At 42.3% G+C, this 18374-nt stretch overlaps 3 protein-coding genes across 4 annotated transcripts in view; 1 reads left to right on the forward strand and 2 right to left on the reverse strand.

The window, feature by feature from the left end:
* hspa12b (heat shock protein 12B) overlaps nucleotides 1–7417 on the reverse strand; it is a 25419-nt gene extending 18002 nt beyond the window's left edge. Inside the window, exon 1 of the mRNA XM_054800921.1 lies at nucleotides 7229–7417. The gene's annotated coding sequence lies outside the window, so the exon portion shown is untranslated. The remainder of the gene's footprint in view (nucleotides 1–7228) is intronic.
* paip2b (poly(A) binding protein interacting protein 2B) lies at nucleotides 3966–9285 on the forward strand. Of its 2 annotated transcripts, none has more exons than XM_054800928.1 (4): nucleotides 3966–4132; nucleotides 7253–7419; nucleotides 7511–7693; nucleotides 7789–9285. In XM_054800928.1, exons 2-4 carry the CDS (start codon nucleotides 7264–7266, stop codon nucleotides 7843–7845), a joined length of 396 nt encoding a protein of 131 aa, XP_054656903.1. In that variant the 5' UTR covers nucleotides 3966–4132; nucleotides 7253–7263; the 3' UTR covers nucleotides 7846–9285. The 2 variants fall into 2 exon arrangements, with proteins under 2 accessions (XP_054656903.1, XP_054656902.1); XM_054800927.1 differs by lacking the exon at nucleotides 3966–4132 and adding an exon at nucleotides 5860–6029.
* Nucleotides 9286–9325: 40 nt separating this feature from the next.
* nagk (N-acetylglucosamine kinase) lies at nucleotides 9326–16517 on the reverse strand. The gene is made up of 10 exons (XM_054800926.1): nucleotides 16442–16517; nucleotides 13606–13690; nucleotides 13425–13523; nucleotides 13221–13362; nucleotides 12945–13055; nucleotides 11953–12065; nucleotides 10817–10904; nucleotides 10648–10745; nucleotides 10487–10565; nucleotides 9326–10412 (listed from the first exon to the last, which is right to left on the reverse strand). Exons 1-10 carry the CDS (start codon nucleotides 16468–16470, stop codon nucleotides 10201–10203), a joined length of 1056 nt encoding a protein of 351 aa, XP_054656901.1. The 5' UTR covers nucleotides 16471–16517; the 3' UTR covers nucleotides 9326–10200.
* Between the last annotated feature and the right edge of the window lie 1857 nt (nucleotides 16518–18374).

Consider the following 18374-nt stretch of genomic DNA (forward strand, 5'->3'; position numbering starts at 1 on the left):
TCAGAAAAAACTGTCTCTCTATAATAAATAATTAACGCTAAATGAAAATTAACTGGATAACTTTGCCGGTCTCCATATATTACCATGTGCATGAGTGTCTGTTTTCCTCGTCTCTCGCCTCCAAACAGGTAGGAAGAGGGTTCACTATCCATTGGTTCAGCACCTAGATCCTCCATAGAGCAACAGTGTTCCATCGAACAACAGCATGAACAGAGTGAGCCCTCTTGTCAGTTATATACAGGTAGTAGCTTTGTCTCTGTGGGGGGGAGGCAGGGCCGCTAGCACACACACAGCACAAGAGTGTATGGAGCCTTTTGAGGAGCAATGCAAGGTAACATAGTAAAAATTAAGAGGGAAAAAGATGCTTGCAAACCAAAATGCTCCAGCCCCAGTGTGGGAATATTCTGGCTTTAAACCGATTGAGCAAGGTGAGCCCATCAACACTGACGAGCGAGTATGCCAAATTTGCTGCACACATTTGACACATATTACGAATTGCTTGTGATAAAGTACATGTCACAAACGCCACTTTAATGATTTTGCAGAGTGAAAGATGACATGTTAATGGAAATATTGCGTTGACAATAACTTTGTATCAAGTTTGTGGGACAATAAACATTTCAAAATGTGCCTGCATCGTTTTGTGACTTGGTTAAATAAAAATATTTGTTTGTCCTGTCATATTTTGTTTCGTTGTACTTTTCTTAAAACTTTTGTAAAAATTTATGTTAAAATCTCATCTCTCTCGACACAATCTCATATATCGTCTTGTCTCATGAGCTGGGTGTCTCGTGACACACTTAATAACTACACAATGGCCCCAAATTGTCGGTCGCTTCTACGAGACTGCTTTTGTGTATGTGCACACATGACGGACATGTATGTGAATACAACACAGACAGCAGTGAGTGAAACCCATGAACGCCAATCAATTTTAGTTTAATTAAATATTGTTACAAAGCTAACTTAATATTGTAAAAACAATAGACATTTATTGGTTCAATATGTTCTTTTAAACGACTTTTGGTAACATCTGGTTGCCAGTGGTGCTCTTCTCATACTTTTTGGTTTTAAAAAAGTGTAATTTGGAGCCGAAGTGGGTCAGCACCTTCAACCACCCTGACTCATCGCCACCGTGGCTACTTAACAGAAAGGGGCGGGACTAACTTGAATGGTTGCAATTCAAAGGAGAGAAAAGAGATTGACATTTCTGGTAAGTGTGCAACAACAGTAAAGGATTTTTGACAGCACGGCACTGTCACACCCTCAGGAGCTACAGTAAGTCGAAAGGAAGTAGCGTACATAGCAGCGACATGCAGTCAGGGGACCTGTCATTATAAAAGAATTATGGGTCAATGTCTTCAAAATATACTGCATGTTCTTATTGTCCCCCTTTTTAATCAATGTGGCTTGTTAATATTGGACAACGGGAATGTTTTGTTGGCCCACATTATCACACAATTTGTAACTTTTGAGAAATGTTACATTTAAATAGTAATGCATAGTTAAATGTGATGTTTTATAGAGTCTGCATTCCTTTAAAAATTCTGTATTTGCTTTTAATCACTCTATGTAGGTAACAAAGCAAAACAAAATTAAATACATACAATTTCAGTGGAAACATCTGCCTTTAATAAGACGATGCAGTACTTTAATAGAATAGGTAGAATAGAATAGAATCATCCATCCATTTTCTATCCCGTTTATCCTAATTAGGGTCATGGGGTGACCTTAGCCCAGCTGACTTTGGGCAAGTGGCGGGGTAAACCCTGGACTGGTCGCAGGGCACATAACACAATACAATACAATACATCAGAATAATTCACTTTGGTTTGGTTGACTGAAAAACGTGTGTTCTTACCTTTTATCTGTATATGAAGTACATGCACCCTATCCTTTTTTGGCACACTTAAATGTTTCATATCATCAAACAAATTAAAATATTAGTAAATTAGTTATGGGGTGGGGGGGTGAATCCAAACATACATGACCCTGGGTGAAAAAGTAATTGCCAACTAAACCTAATAACTGGTTGGGCCTATGCTGTGGGCTGCTGGAGAGGGGGCAGCACGGACAGGGACAGGAGCAGGATCAATAGACTGATCAGGCGAGCTAGCTCTGTCCTGGACGGTCCTCTGGACTCCGTGGTCCTCTGGACTCCGTGGAGGAAGTGGGGGAGAGAAGGATGTTGGCTAAGCTGACATCCATCATGAACAACACCTCTCACCCGCTACATGACACTGTTGTTTCCCTGAGCAGCTCCTTCAGCACCAGACTGTTACACCCACGGTGTAAGAAGGAGAGGTTCCGCAGGTCCTTCATACCGACCGCTGTCAGGGTCTACAACACCTGCACCACCTGAACCATGTTGTAGTCACTATGCATTCTTTACACCGTACTCTTTACTTGTCTTGCTGCTGTAACAAGTAAATTTCCCCGCTGTGGGATAAATAAAGTACATACATACATACATACACTCTGAGCTGAACAACTGCAATCAAGCGCTTGCGATAACTTGCAATACAGTGCTATGGAGGAATTTTGGCCTATTCATCTTTGCAGAATTGTTGTATTTCAGCCATATTGGAGGGTTTTCGACCATGAACTGCCTTTCTAAGTTCATGCCACAGCATCTCAATAGGATTCAGGTCAGGACTTTGGCTAGGCCACCCCAAAGTCTTCATTTTGTTTTTCTTCAGCCATTCAAAGGTTGACTTCCTGGTGGGTTTTGGATTATTGCCCTGCTGCAGGGCCATGTAGGTTCGGATTTTTTTCTCCATTAATAATATAAAGTTTAATTTAAAAAGTGCCTTTTGTGTTCAGTTGTGTTGTCATTGACTAATGTTTACATTTGTTTGAGTATATGAAACATTTAAGTGTGACAAACATGAAAAAAAAAGAAATCAGGAAGGGGGGCAAACACAGGCAGTCAAGTTCATTCATTGGTTGGCTTTTTCCTCTTAAAGGAAAGAAGGCAGTGACAAGCACCTTCCAGCTAATGCATGCCCCCACCTATCAGACATTTCTCTGTATGAAAGTCTGTATGAAAGTCATTGTGTATAATGTAAATGTTTCTGCAACATTATATTATTGGCAACATGCTGACGGTAGACAGGGCTTGCGGACTAAGCTGAGAAGAGACACTGGGGGCAGCCTCATCTTAGGTTTGTTCTCTGTACTTGATCATGAAATGTGCAAATTCAGCAATGTTTACTTAATAAAATGTTACCATTGGAATCATATAATACATTTCAAAGAACAAATATTTTATGTTATGGTATTATGTACATGTACTTCATATACAGATAAATGGAAATAACGTTATACCAGTGGGACTAGAAGTATTTGAAAACAATTCGAAGACATTTTTAACCAAAGTGAACTATTCCGTTTTTGTTTTGTTATCCTCAAGATGAGCAACCTGTATTAACAAAATAAAAAACTCCAAAGGAGTGCGCTATACTGTACAGTGGATATTACTGGCATGTTATAGTCGCCCTCCACTGCAGATATACGGTACTGCATCCTCTTATTAAAGGCAGATGTTTCCTCTGAGGTTGTCTTTAATCTGTCTTTTTATCTGTCTGTACTCACAGGTTGATCTCTGTGCTGCATTTGCTTCGTTAACTCCAAAGGGTGATTAAAAACATACATGGAACTTTTAAATGAAGACACGACATTTAACAAGGCATTAGTATTTAAATGTAACGCATCTCAAATGTTATAATCTGTGTAGTAAAGTGGGGCAACAAAACATTGCCTTAGTCAAATATTAACAAGCCACATTGACTAAAAGAGGGACAATAAGAACACGCGGTATATATTGTTTGTTTACTGACTTACTATACGTGTAGCACGACTGGCCAATTGTATCGCGCCAACTATTTGATTGACGTAGTTCTCAACCAATGGTCGAAGGCTACAGCTGGACAAACGCGGCATAGCACAACGCTATTCTATCCTTCAACGCTGCAGTGTTTTTTGTCCGTTTTAGCGCCAACAAACTGTCAATGAAAACAAGTGCTGGCTAAAAAAAAAAAGATCGGGAATTTCACACAGCCTTGACATTCAGGACCAGAGAAGATCGTTTTCTCCAACTGACTCGCTTCTTGTTTACAGCTGAAGTAGTTTGGTGAGTGTGTTTTGACTGCATGTGAAGAGTCAGCTTTGCTACTAAAAGAAAATGGTGACGCAAACTGACACTTCTGCAACATGTGGTACCTTCAAGTGTTTTTTCTCTGTCAAGTCCGTGCAAATGCACGATCTTGCGTGACTTGTTCATCCTCATATTATTTGAAATGACATTAAAATCAACTGGAATGTATTGTCGTAGCTGGTTAGTGAGGAGTTGACACAAATGCCCATGGTTCGTGAAGCCACGCAGGCATTTGTTTTTTGCTGTGAGTAATGCTGCGTTGCAAGTGCCTGGGGATTTTGACTTGCCATGACGTTACATTGCAGTAGTTCACAGACGAGTATATGAAAGCGAGATTTCTAAGAACACACTTACCGTAACGTCACAGACATTAAAATATCCAATATAAGGGCATATACATCACAAGGGTAGAAGTACGTCACACCGGTTAACCAATAAACGATTGTACACGTGTGACGATCACTGACTCGCAAAACACATCAAACAATATTTTTTATGGGAAAAAAATTAATGCACAAAACATATGCTTGTCTTCGTGACTTTGAATTCGGTGTCCAATGAGCCGTTCCGGCAAAGTCATATGCGACTTTTGGTCATTTAATTTTCTTTTCGTGAATGGGGAATAAACAAAAACGACTGGTTTGACCTAAAAAGCGTTCTTCTTTAAGAGTCAAAAAGCAATAAATACATCTGAATAAATGGGTGGAGCTTTATGTATATTTCATATAACAAAAATAAAACCACCAGTCAACAGAAATAAAAAAAAATATACTAAAACATATTCGGCCGCCGAAAGCTTAGTTGCTATTTAAATGCAAGGCCCCGGACTGGCCTGTAGGTGGTGCTGTACCTTCAATCGGAAAAAGACACAGTAATCATGGCTCAGTATGTTGTTTTCAGAAACAAATGAAGAGTGTCTCTGCGAGAGATTTCGGCAGATGTCAGGTCTCGTTTTGCCATGTCTGAAATCATTTCTGAGTATGGGGCTTCAAAGACATTTTAGCCTCCAAAGCCACAAGCATACAGGTTTGGTGTAAACGAGTTATATTGTGCTGAAGTGCTTTTATTTTGAAGACCGGACTTTACCGGATACAGAAAGTGTTGGACCCGAGTGTTGCCGAACCGACAGGGAGGTCGCAGTTGGTCTGCTTTTTCCTTACTGTTGACTGGTGATTTTGTTTTGGTAATATGAAATATACAATAAAATTCCAACTGTTTTTGAGATGTAGTAATTGCTTTTTGACACAGAAAAAGAACGCTTTGTATCCCATGGTTATTTTCTGTATTTCAAAATGAAATGGAACTAAAATGGTTTTGTTTTTTCTTTTCCCACTCACGAAAAGATAATTAAATTACCAAACGTTACACTGACCCTGCAGCGTCCCAATTGAGAAAAGCAAAAATTCCAACTTTAAAATGAAACTGGAAGGCAACATAATGAAAAAGGAGGAGGGCGGAGTGTTTGTTCGCATGCTACATTCAACACCCCTTAAGTGTAGTTATTTTCATCTTATTTCTTTACCTTTTTTGTAGAAGCTGACCCCAGGGCATGAGTCTAATTAATGAAGGTGTGAATAAATATCAATTAATAACAGTAACTGCCATCAAGCCTGGTCATAACAACACTTGATGACGACAAACACCAGAATGCAAACAGAATGCGAATTTACGTAGTGCCTAAACATAACACTGATCACGTGATCATGTAGTTCTCCACGGTTAGCAAGGTGGCTAACAAGATTTAGCTCCCTGGCGCACCATCGCGTTGCTGCACCGAAACCCCCACGACTGCAAGACACATTTCGCTTGGCGAGAGACCAAAGTTTTTTTGTCACGTTACGCTGTCAACAGGACACCGAGAGCACCATGCCAGGTAACGCAGGGTCAGATAATAGCCAAGTTGTGTGTTTTATTGTCTGTGTAAAACACAGTAACGCTGGCTTGTTTTGTTGACCTGTCTGGGTGATGCTGCCATGCTGTTAGCATCGTGCTAACACACACTCGGATTTGTTCGCCACACACACGGCCGTGTGTATTACGTTTCATGATTTCAGTCGCCGTGTAGTCTTCACGGTGCACGGTGTGTGTGTTTGGGCAGCCTTGAACGCGCGCGAACTGTAGCTAATCGCGAAGAATCCGTTCAACCCTTTGTTGTTGTTGGGGTCGCTGTCGTCTTAAGGCCTGCACATTGACAGCACTGTGCGACGTATATTTACCAGCTAGCCTCCTGTTAGCATCACCACGGCTTAGACCGTGCAATCCCTTTACCAACTTTCCAGGTAGGCCTGCGTGGACACCTGCTTTTAGCCAGCTAGCATCCGGCCGAGAGCCACGGTTACGTTACATAACCTGTTACGAAGCCGTGGATGCTATGCGAGGCCAAACGGCGTCTGTTACGCACCTCTTGTAACTTGGTCTCGATTGTATTTTGCATGGAGTGGTTCGCTTTCCAAATGTTGACTTAGTTTAAGCAGCTTTTTCATGCGAGCACATAACGTCCACTCCCATGGCTAAGCACTGTAATCAAAGCTTGCAGAGCACCCACCCCATGGCTTTCATCCAGGGAGGCTTTATGTCCTCTACTAACCTACTAAAATAAATAACGACAATTGAACTGTCGTTTGCATAACGGCCGACATTCTTACTGTCACCCAGGGCAGGTTGGCTCCAATGCACTGGCTGGCGATGCACGCTAGCTGTCCATCAACTTGCGGGAGAAGCGGTCGCATAAATTTACTTGTCTTTATTATGTGCATGAATATATTGTAGAGTGAGTGAGCGTGCCATGTTTTTTGAATTGATTCATTTTCTATCTATTTCTCTTAAAGACTTCTTTTAAAAAGATTTCTTTAGAACAAAAGCACAAAAATGATACCAGAGAATCTTAATCCCAATTCTAAGAAGGAAAATTGTGATTTACATTTTTAACACTTTGTTTGCTTAATTTCTTAAAAGTAACTCTTCGGAGCCACAGCAGATGGTCAGGGGCTGCTTTTGTGGCAGCTCCCTGTAGGGTGCACAGAAGCACACGCAAAATGAATTAAACCATGTTGCTTAAACATTCATGCTGACCGTGACCGTGTCCTGCTCGTGCAGAGCCGGCTGAGATGAGTGGTCCAGAGGTGGCCAAGACACCAGGAGGCGGCGCTCCGGGGAAAGAGGGCAAGGAGCCGGTGGCTAATGGACATGTGAGCGACGCCAATGACACCAACCCCTTTGCCGAATACATGTGGATGGAGAATGAGGAGGAGTATAACAGACAGGTTTGTGCTAGCGTGCAGCTGAATAAATACACACCTGTATGCCTGTTTGTGCTTCATTGTCGTGTCATCTCCTCTGTGTCATCTTCTTCAGGTGGAGGAGGAGCTGTTGGAGCAGGAGTTCCTGGAGCGCTGCTTCCAGGAAATGCTGGAGGAGGAGGACCAGCACTGGTTCATCCCGTCACGTGACCTCAACAACCAGGGGGTGGAGCAACTGCAGCAGCAGCTCAACGGCCTGTCTGTCAGTGAACACAACAGCAACCTGGAGGAAGTGGCGGTGAGTGGAAGATGGTGGGGGGGGCGGAAACACATGCAGTACACCTGGAGCCCATCCCAGACAGGAATGTTTTTTCTTCTTTTTTGTTGCTGCAGAGGAAGAGCGTTTTGAATCCTGAAGCAAAGGAGTTTGTCCCGGGGAAGAAATACTAGGAGTCCCCCTCACCCCCATGGAGCCTATGCACACACACACACACACACACACACCAATCCTCACGTATTCTCAGACTCTGGCGGCCACGAGTGCGCACACTGATTCTCACACACACACACACACACAACTTGCAGTACCATCGTGTGGGCAGGCCCAGTTGGGGGGTGGGGGGATTTGTTTTTCTGTTTTTTTTTCCTTTTTATTTTCTGTTTGTTTCTTGTAAACTGAGGGACATTTGGGAATGGGGTGGGGGAGGGGTGTAACACCAGTCCGGCCCTACAGTGAGCGCTAAGCGCATCATTGCATCATTTCAGGCCACATGTCAAGGCTTCACAGAGCACGCGGACGCCCACTGACATCCCACAGGAACCAAGGCAGCTACCATGGAGTGATATGAGACTTGACAAACGCGCCCTCCCTCCAAAAACAGTCATAATAAACTTGAGAATTCACGCCTTTGTGTTCCATAAAATTGGGAATAATAAAAAAAAAAAGTCCATGACATTAGAAGGCTTTTCATACCGACAAGGTTCCAGAGTGACTTGTACTTTCGGGGGATGTGGTGGATGTCTTGCTGCTCTGTCCAGCTATACAGTCCGATCCGTTCATGCTGTGATTTCATCACAGCTCCTCTGCATCCATAGGATGTTCATATAACTCAATAGCTCAATTCCAAACCAAATAGTTCATGCTTCTCTTGCTAGATCAACTCAAAGGTTGCCAATTACATGAAAATCCGGTGTTTGGTGTGGAACACAGCCATTGCCAAATTGTCCAGCATTGCAACAAGCGTCCATACTCATCAGGTTTTTAAGTAGCCTATCCTCCTGTTTTCTTTGTGTTTGCTTCAAGTTCCGAGCATGGAGGCGTTCTGTATCTACTGGGTTCAGCAGCCTGTAGTGTAGGGAGGATGTGTTTATGGGGCCATAGTCATCACCAGTGTCCGCCTGCTTTAACAGCATTACATGGCGGACCGCTTGTGCTCCTGTCCGATCGTTGATGAGGAAATTCTCTGGACTGACATTTTCTGTTTCTCCTTTGAGTTGTAAGAAAGTTGGCTCGGTGAACATGCGTGTGAGGAAGTCCAATCCGTTAACATTGATTACTTGAGGAAGTCCAATCCGTTAACATTGATTACTTAAGGAACATCACATTTGAGCACTTTAGGAGAAAAGTAAAATGTAATTTTAATCCGCGTGCGGCTCGTCTGTTTTTTTTGGTCTGGGCTCGGCTCAAAGCAGGACTTCCTTTTTGTGGCCCCCCAAGTGAAGCTAATGGATTGTCCGCCAGGTGGATTGTGCAACATGAAATCAGTTTTGGTGATTTTTGTTTTGAGTTACATGACCGAAGCAGTAAAAAAGAAAGCGATCCAGAAGACACAGAGTATGCATTATCAACAAAAGTCATGAAAAAAGATGAATAAAGATGCTAAAGACAAATGTGTTTGGAGTTTTCTTTCCCAAGAACGTAGTAGACAAATTTAGTTCAGAAAAATGTATTCTTTCAAAGTGTACAGTTCTCAGAACACTGTAAAGATCACATTAACCTGAATTGGTCATTTTTACCTGCAGATAGCAGCACTTGACAATCACTGACAGTACAGTAGATCCCACTATTCAGCACTTATGTCCCAAGACCATACCTGTCAATTCTCCAGTTTCTCTAGGAAACGCTCACATTTTGTCCTCCTTGCCTGGTGTCCTCCCATTCCTGTATTAACTTCAAGAGGGAAAAAAAAGAGCCTCCGGTACTGCTGGCAGCCTGAGCAGCAGTTTGTGTCTGCTCTGCCTCGACAACGCTCTGTAAACATCAGAACAGTAGACCTACACCAGTAAAACATGGCTTGCACCACACCACTGCAGGTGAGGCTCACTACAAGTATTCTTGGGAAAATTCCCATATTTTAAAATGCAAACGTTGACAGGTATGTCCACAAATCCCCCCTACACAAATGGTGAAAAGCCACAAATAATGGTCTCATCCATAAAAAGCCCTAAATGCCTAATGCGCCTCTCATAGTTACTAAAAAATTTAAATGGGAGTTTTAAAAAATCTGAATACGCAGCGGAGTAAATCCTGAACTGCAAATAGGCAAAGATATACTGTAGCACTGTACGTACATTCTCCAAAATGGCACCTGACAGAGCAAACAAGGAGCCATTGAATGGAATCATTAACTAGGAATCATTAGCATCATTTGACAAACTTTACAGACTTCAGAACTGTAATCAAAGCCTGCAGGTAAACAAGATGTGCATTAACTGTTCTTTCTTTAAACAGACTTCAGAACCGTAATCAAAGCTTGCAGGTAAACAAGATGTGCATTAACTGTTCTAACAGTGCACTGTGGTGGTTCAGAGATCTTTCTGCTTGCTACTGAAGGAGTGATGGTAGAAGATGGCTGCGTTGGCTGCGTAATCCATCGTTAAGACATCACCCAAACTCTGAGCTCCAAGACATGCACCTCCAAGAGCTGAAGACTGTTGCAAAGTCATGAGGCTGTAGCCAAGGAAACGGCCCTTGAATTCATCCGACGATGCCACCTTATCCAAGACCTCAGTGAAGCCTTTATAGACACACAATGAAGGGGGAAGTTTCAGCTGACTGTGTGAAAGTGATGGTTGGATGTTGGACACTGACCTGGTTTCAGAAACTTCCAGCTCTTCCACACGGAGCCAACACACAGGATGGGTACGCCGAGGTCACCAGTCAGTAGAGGCTGCCGTGGCAGCATGAAGGAAAGGAAATGTTCATAAAGGAAATCAATCATTCAGTGTGAACACAACGTGTGTGGACTTCACCTCCTGTGCGGCAGGTAAGACCGCTTGCACGTGCTTGGCGAGCACTCTCCCAGCTTGGGTGAAGACATGTCGACAGAGAGCGTCCCCGGCCTCCGCACCTTTAGCGCGCACACACACACAACAAAAGGGCAATTTTCAACCCATCTTCAAGGGTTCAGCTCTGCCTTACCTTCCGCTAGCTTCTTGCAGAAACCAGCAAAATGGGGCTTCTGGAAGTTTCTGTAGAGGTGCGGCAGCATGCCCATTAGATTAGACACCTGGAAAGAATTCGCCATAAACTGTTGTTAACAGAACCGGAACTGAAATTAGCCGTTGCTTGCACATTTGACTTTGGCAAGAGGCACAAGAACGGGGTAAAATAAAGAATTTTGCTGTCGACATCGATTTCCTCCATTTGTGTGTAGTTTTCATATACAGTGGAACCTCGGTTTTCATCACGAATTCGTTCCAAAAGGTCCAACCAAAACCAAAAACCGGGACATAGAAAATAATTAATTCCAATTAATCTGTTCCAAACAACCAGAAAAATTAATAAACAACATATTATATAGAGAATAATTTATTTTACATGCAGAACACAATGTGAAATACATATACATACCTACACAATGCACTTTCACATATACAAATGCACTTTTATCTTTATTGAACACTTGTGGTGAACATGATGAGTGGAAGGGGCAGGGTAAGGGGAGGAAGAGTCATGCGAACGCCGTTTCACTCTAGTCCGTTACAAACGTAACTCGAAAGAGTGGACGGTTAGAGCTGTATACTTGCTAATTGGAACTTTATTGTCAACTTAAGCAGCAGGTACAGTCATCATTACATGCGTTGACCCGCCTCACGTTCTGTTATGTGTTTCTGTTAAACCAGAGTTCCCCCAACCACGGGAGGAAAACTTTCAGAAGCAATGATTTTAAAAGACACGTTTTTAACAGTGGGTGGGCGGGGCATTTGGTACCTGGGCCTTCGACTACGTCTTTCCGGCAGACGACTTTAAAAAAAAAAAAAAAAAAAAAAAGTGCCAGGGTCTCAAACCAATGTCACCCAGTTATGAGATGGTAATATTGCCATTGATCCATGCTGGCATTGTTTTGCACTACGTAGTTAATACTACAACACGTTGACATAAACTGACCAATGCTTCAAAAATGATGCTTTTGGATATCAAATCTTATGCAGACACAAGTCGTCGGTATGTAGGTCGACATAGACGGGTTGTCAACATAAGCGAGACCAACTTAAGTAGGTTCCACTGTACTTGGTTGTTTTTACTTGATGCAGTGGCCAGTGTGGCCTTCTCACCTGGAAATACTCCTGCATGGCTTTTGTCACGTGTGTAACGTCATGAGGTGGATCGGCAAGCTTGTCTTTGGCATCGAACACCGTCTTTACAGCCAAATGAGAAATCCAGAATGCTGAAAAAAAGACAAGTTGCTGATTAGGACCAATCAAGTCATTATAACCATCACTGCAATGGTTTCCTTATTATATGGCTTTCATTTAGTGTGCAAACGTTCACAGTAATATGGCTGATGAGGAGTTGGACCAATTAAAAGAACAAAAGACATGTACAGTAGATGTCCACTGAGTCAAGGTTTGACATTCGCTCACCTGCATAGTTGCAGATTTCTTTTTTCTTGCTGAAATTGTAAATATATGTATAGATTTTGAATGCTAGAACTGAAGGCGCTGTCTGACAAGTCAACTCATCATTTTGCAGCAGGAAGATGTTTTGACAAGACGTGATGTTGTGTAACTGCACATTTTGTAAGTATAATACTGCATACTGTATGCCTGTAATTGTTAGCGTAAAACTGAATTTAAAATGTGTCGAATAACTGTGAAAGCCATATTACAGGGTTTACAGCAGGGGTGTTAAAATTGATTCATTATTAATGAGCTATATTATTTGATGTTACACTAATTTTGTCACTTAAAAAACTGTTTTGTTCAGATACTGTAGCCTAGCATACATTGACCTACACTGGAATGGGTTTCTCATCTTAAAAGGCACAAAATGTGTCAAAGTCACCCCTCACACCTTAATTGTTTCTGTATGTGGCCATCTGTGGCAAAAGTTTGGACACCCCTGGTTTATAGAATCAAAAAGACAGCTTTAAGGGCTTTTTATGATGAAGTGATTTTTCACCATTCACATGGAGTCTTGAAATAGTGAGTAGCTGTAGTAAGACAGGCCTGCATGAAGACATCAATAAAGGGTTGTCACTAAAAATGAACACAATACCACTATATTTAACATTCATTTCTATAGTTTCCATATTTGGCCTTCTCACCAGATCCTTCATCACCCATCATGTGACCCCAGCCCCCACAGCCGACCTGGGAGCCGTCCGGATTAATCAACTTGCAGTTGGAGCCAGTGCCCGAAATCAAGACCATGCCTCCTGGTGACGTAAGACAAACTTTTACAATGTGGATCATCTGAGATAATAAAGTTGGGGAAGCTTAATCAGCCAGCTGCTACGTATCAAACCTGGTTCTGCATTGGACAAACATACAAATGCCGATAGGAGTTTTTCAACATTGCAACCAGCAAGGGGTTTGCTCACCACAATCACGAGCAGTTGCCATGGCACCAATAGCATCATTTGCGATGAGATAATGTTGGCTAAGGCTTGGGAAGTGGTCTTTCATGCGAGCGATGAGTTTGTCAATGGCATCCTTCTGGTCTCCCCCGCTGAGAGACATGCCCTGCACACAGAGCATCGTAGTTGTAATACAGATGCACAAGGACAGAACAGTTTGTGACTGACCAGTGAGCGCAGTGGTGTGTTTGGATCCAGCCCTGCCTCCAACTTGGCTCTCTGGATCATTTCATTGATGGTTTGGATACACGTGTCCAACCCAACCAACTATACAGGCACACAAAAAAGTGAACAGACTTTCCCCCCCCCTAAACTTCAATAAATTCATACAGAACAAGATCTATGTCACCCAGTGGTTGGTGGAGGGCCCCTCTGTCTCTGCCAAGATCCTCCCATCTCCTGCCATCAACACTGCCTTGGAGTGGGTACCGCCACTACAGAAACAGATATCAGACATCAATTCCTTCAATCAGTATTAGGATTTTTCTTGCCTTTGTGTCTTTAATGTGCAGTTGGACATTGTACATTAATTGGCATCATATACAATAATTTTATTCAATTAAAAAAAGTATATACAAAATTCAAGAGTTTTATTGTCATATGCACAGTAAAACAGGTGGTTCTGCTATGCAATGAAATTCTTATTCTGTTCATTCTCCCAAAAAAAGAAAGAAAACACAAGAAAATGAATAAGAACATAAGAAACATTAATACCAATAAATTAAGCAGCAAGAACAGAAGAGACATTAATACCAATAAATAAATAAATAAAGTGCTATGAGTGTGTGAGTGCTTCGTTGAGAAGCCTGATGGCCTGTGGGTAAAAGCTGTTTGCCAGTCTTGTGGTCCTGGACTTCAAACTCCTGTAGCGTCTGCCTGACGGTAGGAGTGTGAATAATGAGTGTTGTGGACGTGTGCTGTCCTTGATGAGGTTGTGTGTTCTGCGTAGGACTCTAGATTTATAAATGTCTTGCAGTGAGGGGAGGGCTGCCCCAACAATGTTCTGTGAGGTCTTGATCACCCGCTGGAGTGCCTTCCTATCACGTGTTGTACAGTTACCGTACCAAACAGTGATGGAGGCGGTAAGGACACTTTCGATGGTGCATCTGTAGAAGCAACTGAGGATTTTGGTGGACATGCCAAATTTCCTCAGTCTTCTCAGGAAGTTCAGTCTCCTTTGGGACTTCTTCAGAATTTGTTGGGTGTTGTGAGACCAGGTGAGGTCCTCGCTGATGTATGTACCGAGGAATTTGAAGTTTTTCACCCTCTCCACCTCAGTCTCATCAATAAACAGGGGTCTATGCGGCTCCTTTTCCCTTGTTCTTGGGTCGATGATCATCTCTTTAGTCTTATCTGTATTGAGAAGGAGATTGTTATCACGACACCAAGCTATGAGGTCCGCCACCTCTCTTCTGTATGATGTTTCAACACCACCAGTGATCAGGACAATGACTGTAGTGTCATTCGCAAATTTAATGCTGCTGGTGTTCTGGGAGGCCACGCAATTGTAGGTGAAGAGCGTGTAGAGGAGAGGACTCAGCACACACCCCTGTGGGGTCCCAGTGCTCACAGTTCTTGATCTGGATGTGCGATTGTGAACTCTGACTGACTGGGGCCTGCCTGTTAGAAAGTTAAACACCCAGTTACAGAGGGAGGGAGACAGGCCAAGTGTGAGGAGCTTATCTGTGAGTTTGTGGGGGCTGACTGTATTGAATGCAGAGCTATAGTCTATAAATAGCATTCTGACATATGTGTCCTGGCCCTGTAGGTGCGAAAGAGCTGTGTGGATGGCAGTGTTGACTGCATCATCCGTGGACCGGTTCTGGCAATATGCAAACTGTAGGGGGTCCACAGTGGCCGGGATGCTCTTTTTGATGTGGGTCATGACTATTCTTTCAAAGCACTTCATAACAATAGGAGTGAGTGCTATAGGGCAATAGTCATTCAAGCAGGTCACGTTGTTCTTTTTGGGTACGGGCACTATGGTGGTGGACTTAAAGCAGGTCGGTACAGATGCTTGTGCGAGCGACAGGTTAAATATGTCAGCAAGCACATCAGCTAGCTCTGATCAGCAAACCCGAAGTGCACGGCCTGAGATGTTGTCTGGGCCTGCTGCTTTTCGTGGGTTTTTGTTTTGTTCAGAACCCTGCGCACATCAGCTGATGTCACCATGAGAGGTGAGTCCTGTGTGCTCAAGCCCAGCCACCCTCTCTGCTCATCAGGAGTTTGGGTTTCAAAGCGGGCATAGAACTCATTCAGCTCGTCTGAAAGTGTGGTGTGGCTGGATGTGGCTACGCTACTCCGCTGGCGATACTCTTTGATGTGCTGAAGCCCCGCCCACATACGCTGAGGGTCTGAGGTGGAATAGTAGCCCTCCAGCTTCTGTCTGTACTGTATTTTGGCCTCTCGTATGGACCTCCTGAGGTCATATCTGGCCTTTTTGTAGTCCTCAGCAGTGCCCATGACAAATGCAGTCTAACGAGCACGTAGCTTAGCCCTTACATCACAGTTCATCCACTGTTTTTGATCACCGCTGCAGTTCTAAACACATCCCAGTTTGTACAGCCAAAGCAGTCCTGAAGCTCTTGATCAGTTTCTTCATTCCACACTTTAAGAGCTGTACTTAGAGGGGGAGCTTGCTTTAGGAGTTGTCTGTATGTTGGATAAGGGAATATGGAGATGTGGTCGACTTTTCCAAAATGGGGTCTTGGAACAGCCTTCAAAGCACCTTTCATGTTGCTGTAGACTTGGTCCAGGATGTTATTTTCCCTCGTGGGAAAGCTCACATGCTGGTAATATTTGGGGGAACAGTCCTGAGGTTGCAGTGGTTGAAATTGCCAGATATGATAAATACAGCGTCCGTGTGTTTGGTCTCTTGTTTATCAATGATGTCATGCAGGAGGCCCAGTGCACTCCTGCATGACATCATTGTATATGTGACAAAGCAATAATTAATTGGAATAATTTAGCCCATTCTACAGTATATCTTCGTTCAGTAGATGCCTTCAGCCATATACTGAATATGCTATACTAATTTGTAGAGCAAATGAAGCCACAAGTTTTGACGGAGACCGTCATGAAACTTCATTTTCATCGTACGTTGGTATGAATTTCACTCTGCTACACGTCTACACAGGCACATATTTATCCATGTCGTGAAACTGTGGAAAACAATTCATTCTCACCCTTCTACGCCGCCGAACACTGACGCCATGTTTCACTTCCTGATTGTCTTCACGTGACTGTGATGATCAACGAGGAACTGTGTTTGGACTGTGCGGTGCTACCAAACAACCTGTAGGTGGCAGCATCGTGTCTCTCGCTACATAAGCACTTGGGCTGGGCGACGCTCCAGATTTGGTATCGACCCAATACCAAGTAAAGCCTGGGCCAGTATTGCCGATACTGATCCTTGAGTTTTTTTCCTTCAATATTATTGAATGATTTTATGATTTTGCCTTTAATGTGATGAATGAACACTTTAGGCAAGCAAAAAAACAAACAAACACGATTTTACCAACAAATGTATTAGTGAACAATTTAACAATAAAATAAAACACTATGAACACAATAACATAATTATTCTCTTTTACTACATACAGTTGTTTGAGCAAAATAAAGTCAGTAGTGCAAAATACCTAAGCAAAAGCAAAAAATACTATCGGTTCTCTTTCAAACATGTAACAATAACAAAAAGACAGCAAAAAACAATTTTTTTTTTTTAAATAAACAGAAGAAAACTGACAACCTGAGACTGATACTATCCTCGGTATCGATGCAATCAATACTTGGATCGATCCGCCCATTCCTAATACACATATAAATCTGCACTAAAATTTACTGTAAATAACACACAATATCCGTTAAAGCCATCCATTAAAGTACACATAGATAGGAACAATAAAATACTGTGTTATGTTTGTATGCTAAAGTGAATTTGGGGTTGTGTTCTTTTCCAGACAGAGCCGGCCAGCCCATTAGGCAACATATACAAATGCTAAGGGTGCTGTGGTCTCCAAGGAGCGCCACAAATTTAGGGCAAATGAAGCAAAGATAGATTTTAAAGCCATCGACAGAATGAGCTCCTTTCTAAGTCAGGATTAATGATGACAGAGGGTTCACACTGCTTGTTTTGGGATGAAATCAGGGACAAATGCTGAGAGCCAACAGGAGGCATCTGCAGCGCATTAAAAAGTGCTTCAAGCTTCTCCTGCCAGAGCGTTCACAGTCCCCACCATTTGGATTTAATACTTCAGCTTTCTAAAGGAGCAGGAGACTACCACTAGTTTTAGTAAACAGTACAGTACTGTATACAACTTTGCATTGGGTCATGACTAAAGTGTGAACATTTACTAGGTCTAGGTGCAAGTAAGCATGTGAGTAAGTGTGTCAGGGCTGACAGCAAAAGAGGTTACACAAGATGAGCAGATCTATCCAAATATCGACACCGAGGAGTATAGTAGGATTGATATTTTGATTACATTCAATTGTTTGAACAAAGTACATCAATAGCCCAAAATAAGTCAACAAAAACAAAAATTTTTGGCTCTGATTTAAATCCTTTGGCCTTTTGCCTACAAAACAGTGTAATAATATGAACAACAGAAAATATAGATATTTGGGAAAATAAACATCGACCAGACCCAATAACGACGCAATCCTTGATATCGATACTTTCAACATTTGAATCGATCCTCCTCCTCCTCGCTCTTGTGTAACTTCTGTTTTCCTTTCAGTCCTGGCACGAGGGGCTGGCGATACTACCAATTTCGGTATTGATCCAATACCAAGTAAATACAGGAACATTATAGCCACATACTGATACCGATACATTTTACTTGAACATTTTCAGGATCATTTTGCCCTTGTTTTTTTTTAATCAGGATTATATTCAGATTAAAACACAGTGAAGAATTGTGAAACACTTAATAATATTTAATAAAAAAATATTCCACACTGTGATATTAGCAACAAAATAATACAGTTATCTTTTATTATATATACAATTGTTTGAGTAAAATAGGAAATAATGCAAGCCTAACTAAACATAAGCAAAAACTACTACAGTATTGGCTCTCATTCACATTTTTTTGGCCCCCAAAGACCTCCTGTGTCCAA

The sequence above is a fragment of the Dunckerocampus dactyliophorus genome, chromosome 15 (genome assembly GCF_027744805.1).
Source record: "Dunckerocampus dactyliophorus isolate RoL2022-P2 chromosome 15, RoL_Ddac_1.1, whole genome shotgun sequence".
Lineage (NCBI taxonomy): Eukaryota > Metazoa > Chordata > Actinopteri > Syngnathiformes > Syngnathidae > Dunckerocampus > Dunckerocampus dactyliophorus.

What these genes read in the sequence shown, in the direction of transcription:
- paip2b (XM_054800927.1), top strand. An exon ending in AGGAGGAGTATAACAGACAG is followed by an intron (nt 7,420 to 7,510) that starts GTTTGTGCTAGC and finishes CATCTTCTTCAG; the next exon opens with GTGGAGGAGGAGCTGTTGGA. An exon ending in GCAACCTGGAGGAAGTGGCG is followed by an intron (nt 7,694 to 7,788) that starts GTGAGTGGAAGA and finishes TTGTTGCTGCAG; the next exon opens with AGGAAGAGCGTTTTGAATCC.
- nagk (XM_054800926.1), bottom strand. Translation starts at nt 16,470, where the DNA reads ATGGCGTCAGTGTTCGGCGGCGTAGAAGG. An exon ending in GTGTTCGGCGGCGTAGAAGG is followed by an intron (nt 13,691 to 16,441) that starts GTGAGAATGAAT and finishes CTGTTTCTGTAG; the next exon opens with TGGCGGTACCCACTCCAAGG. An exon ending in TCTTACCTGCCGCACAGGAG is followed by an intron (nt 10,566 to 10,647) that starts GTGAAGTCCACA and finishes CTGCCACGGCAG; the next exon opens with CCTCTACTGACTGGTGACCT.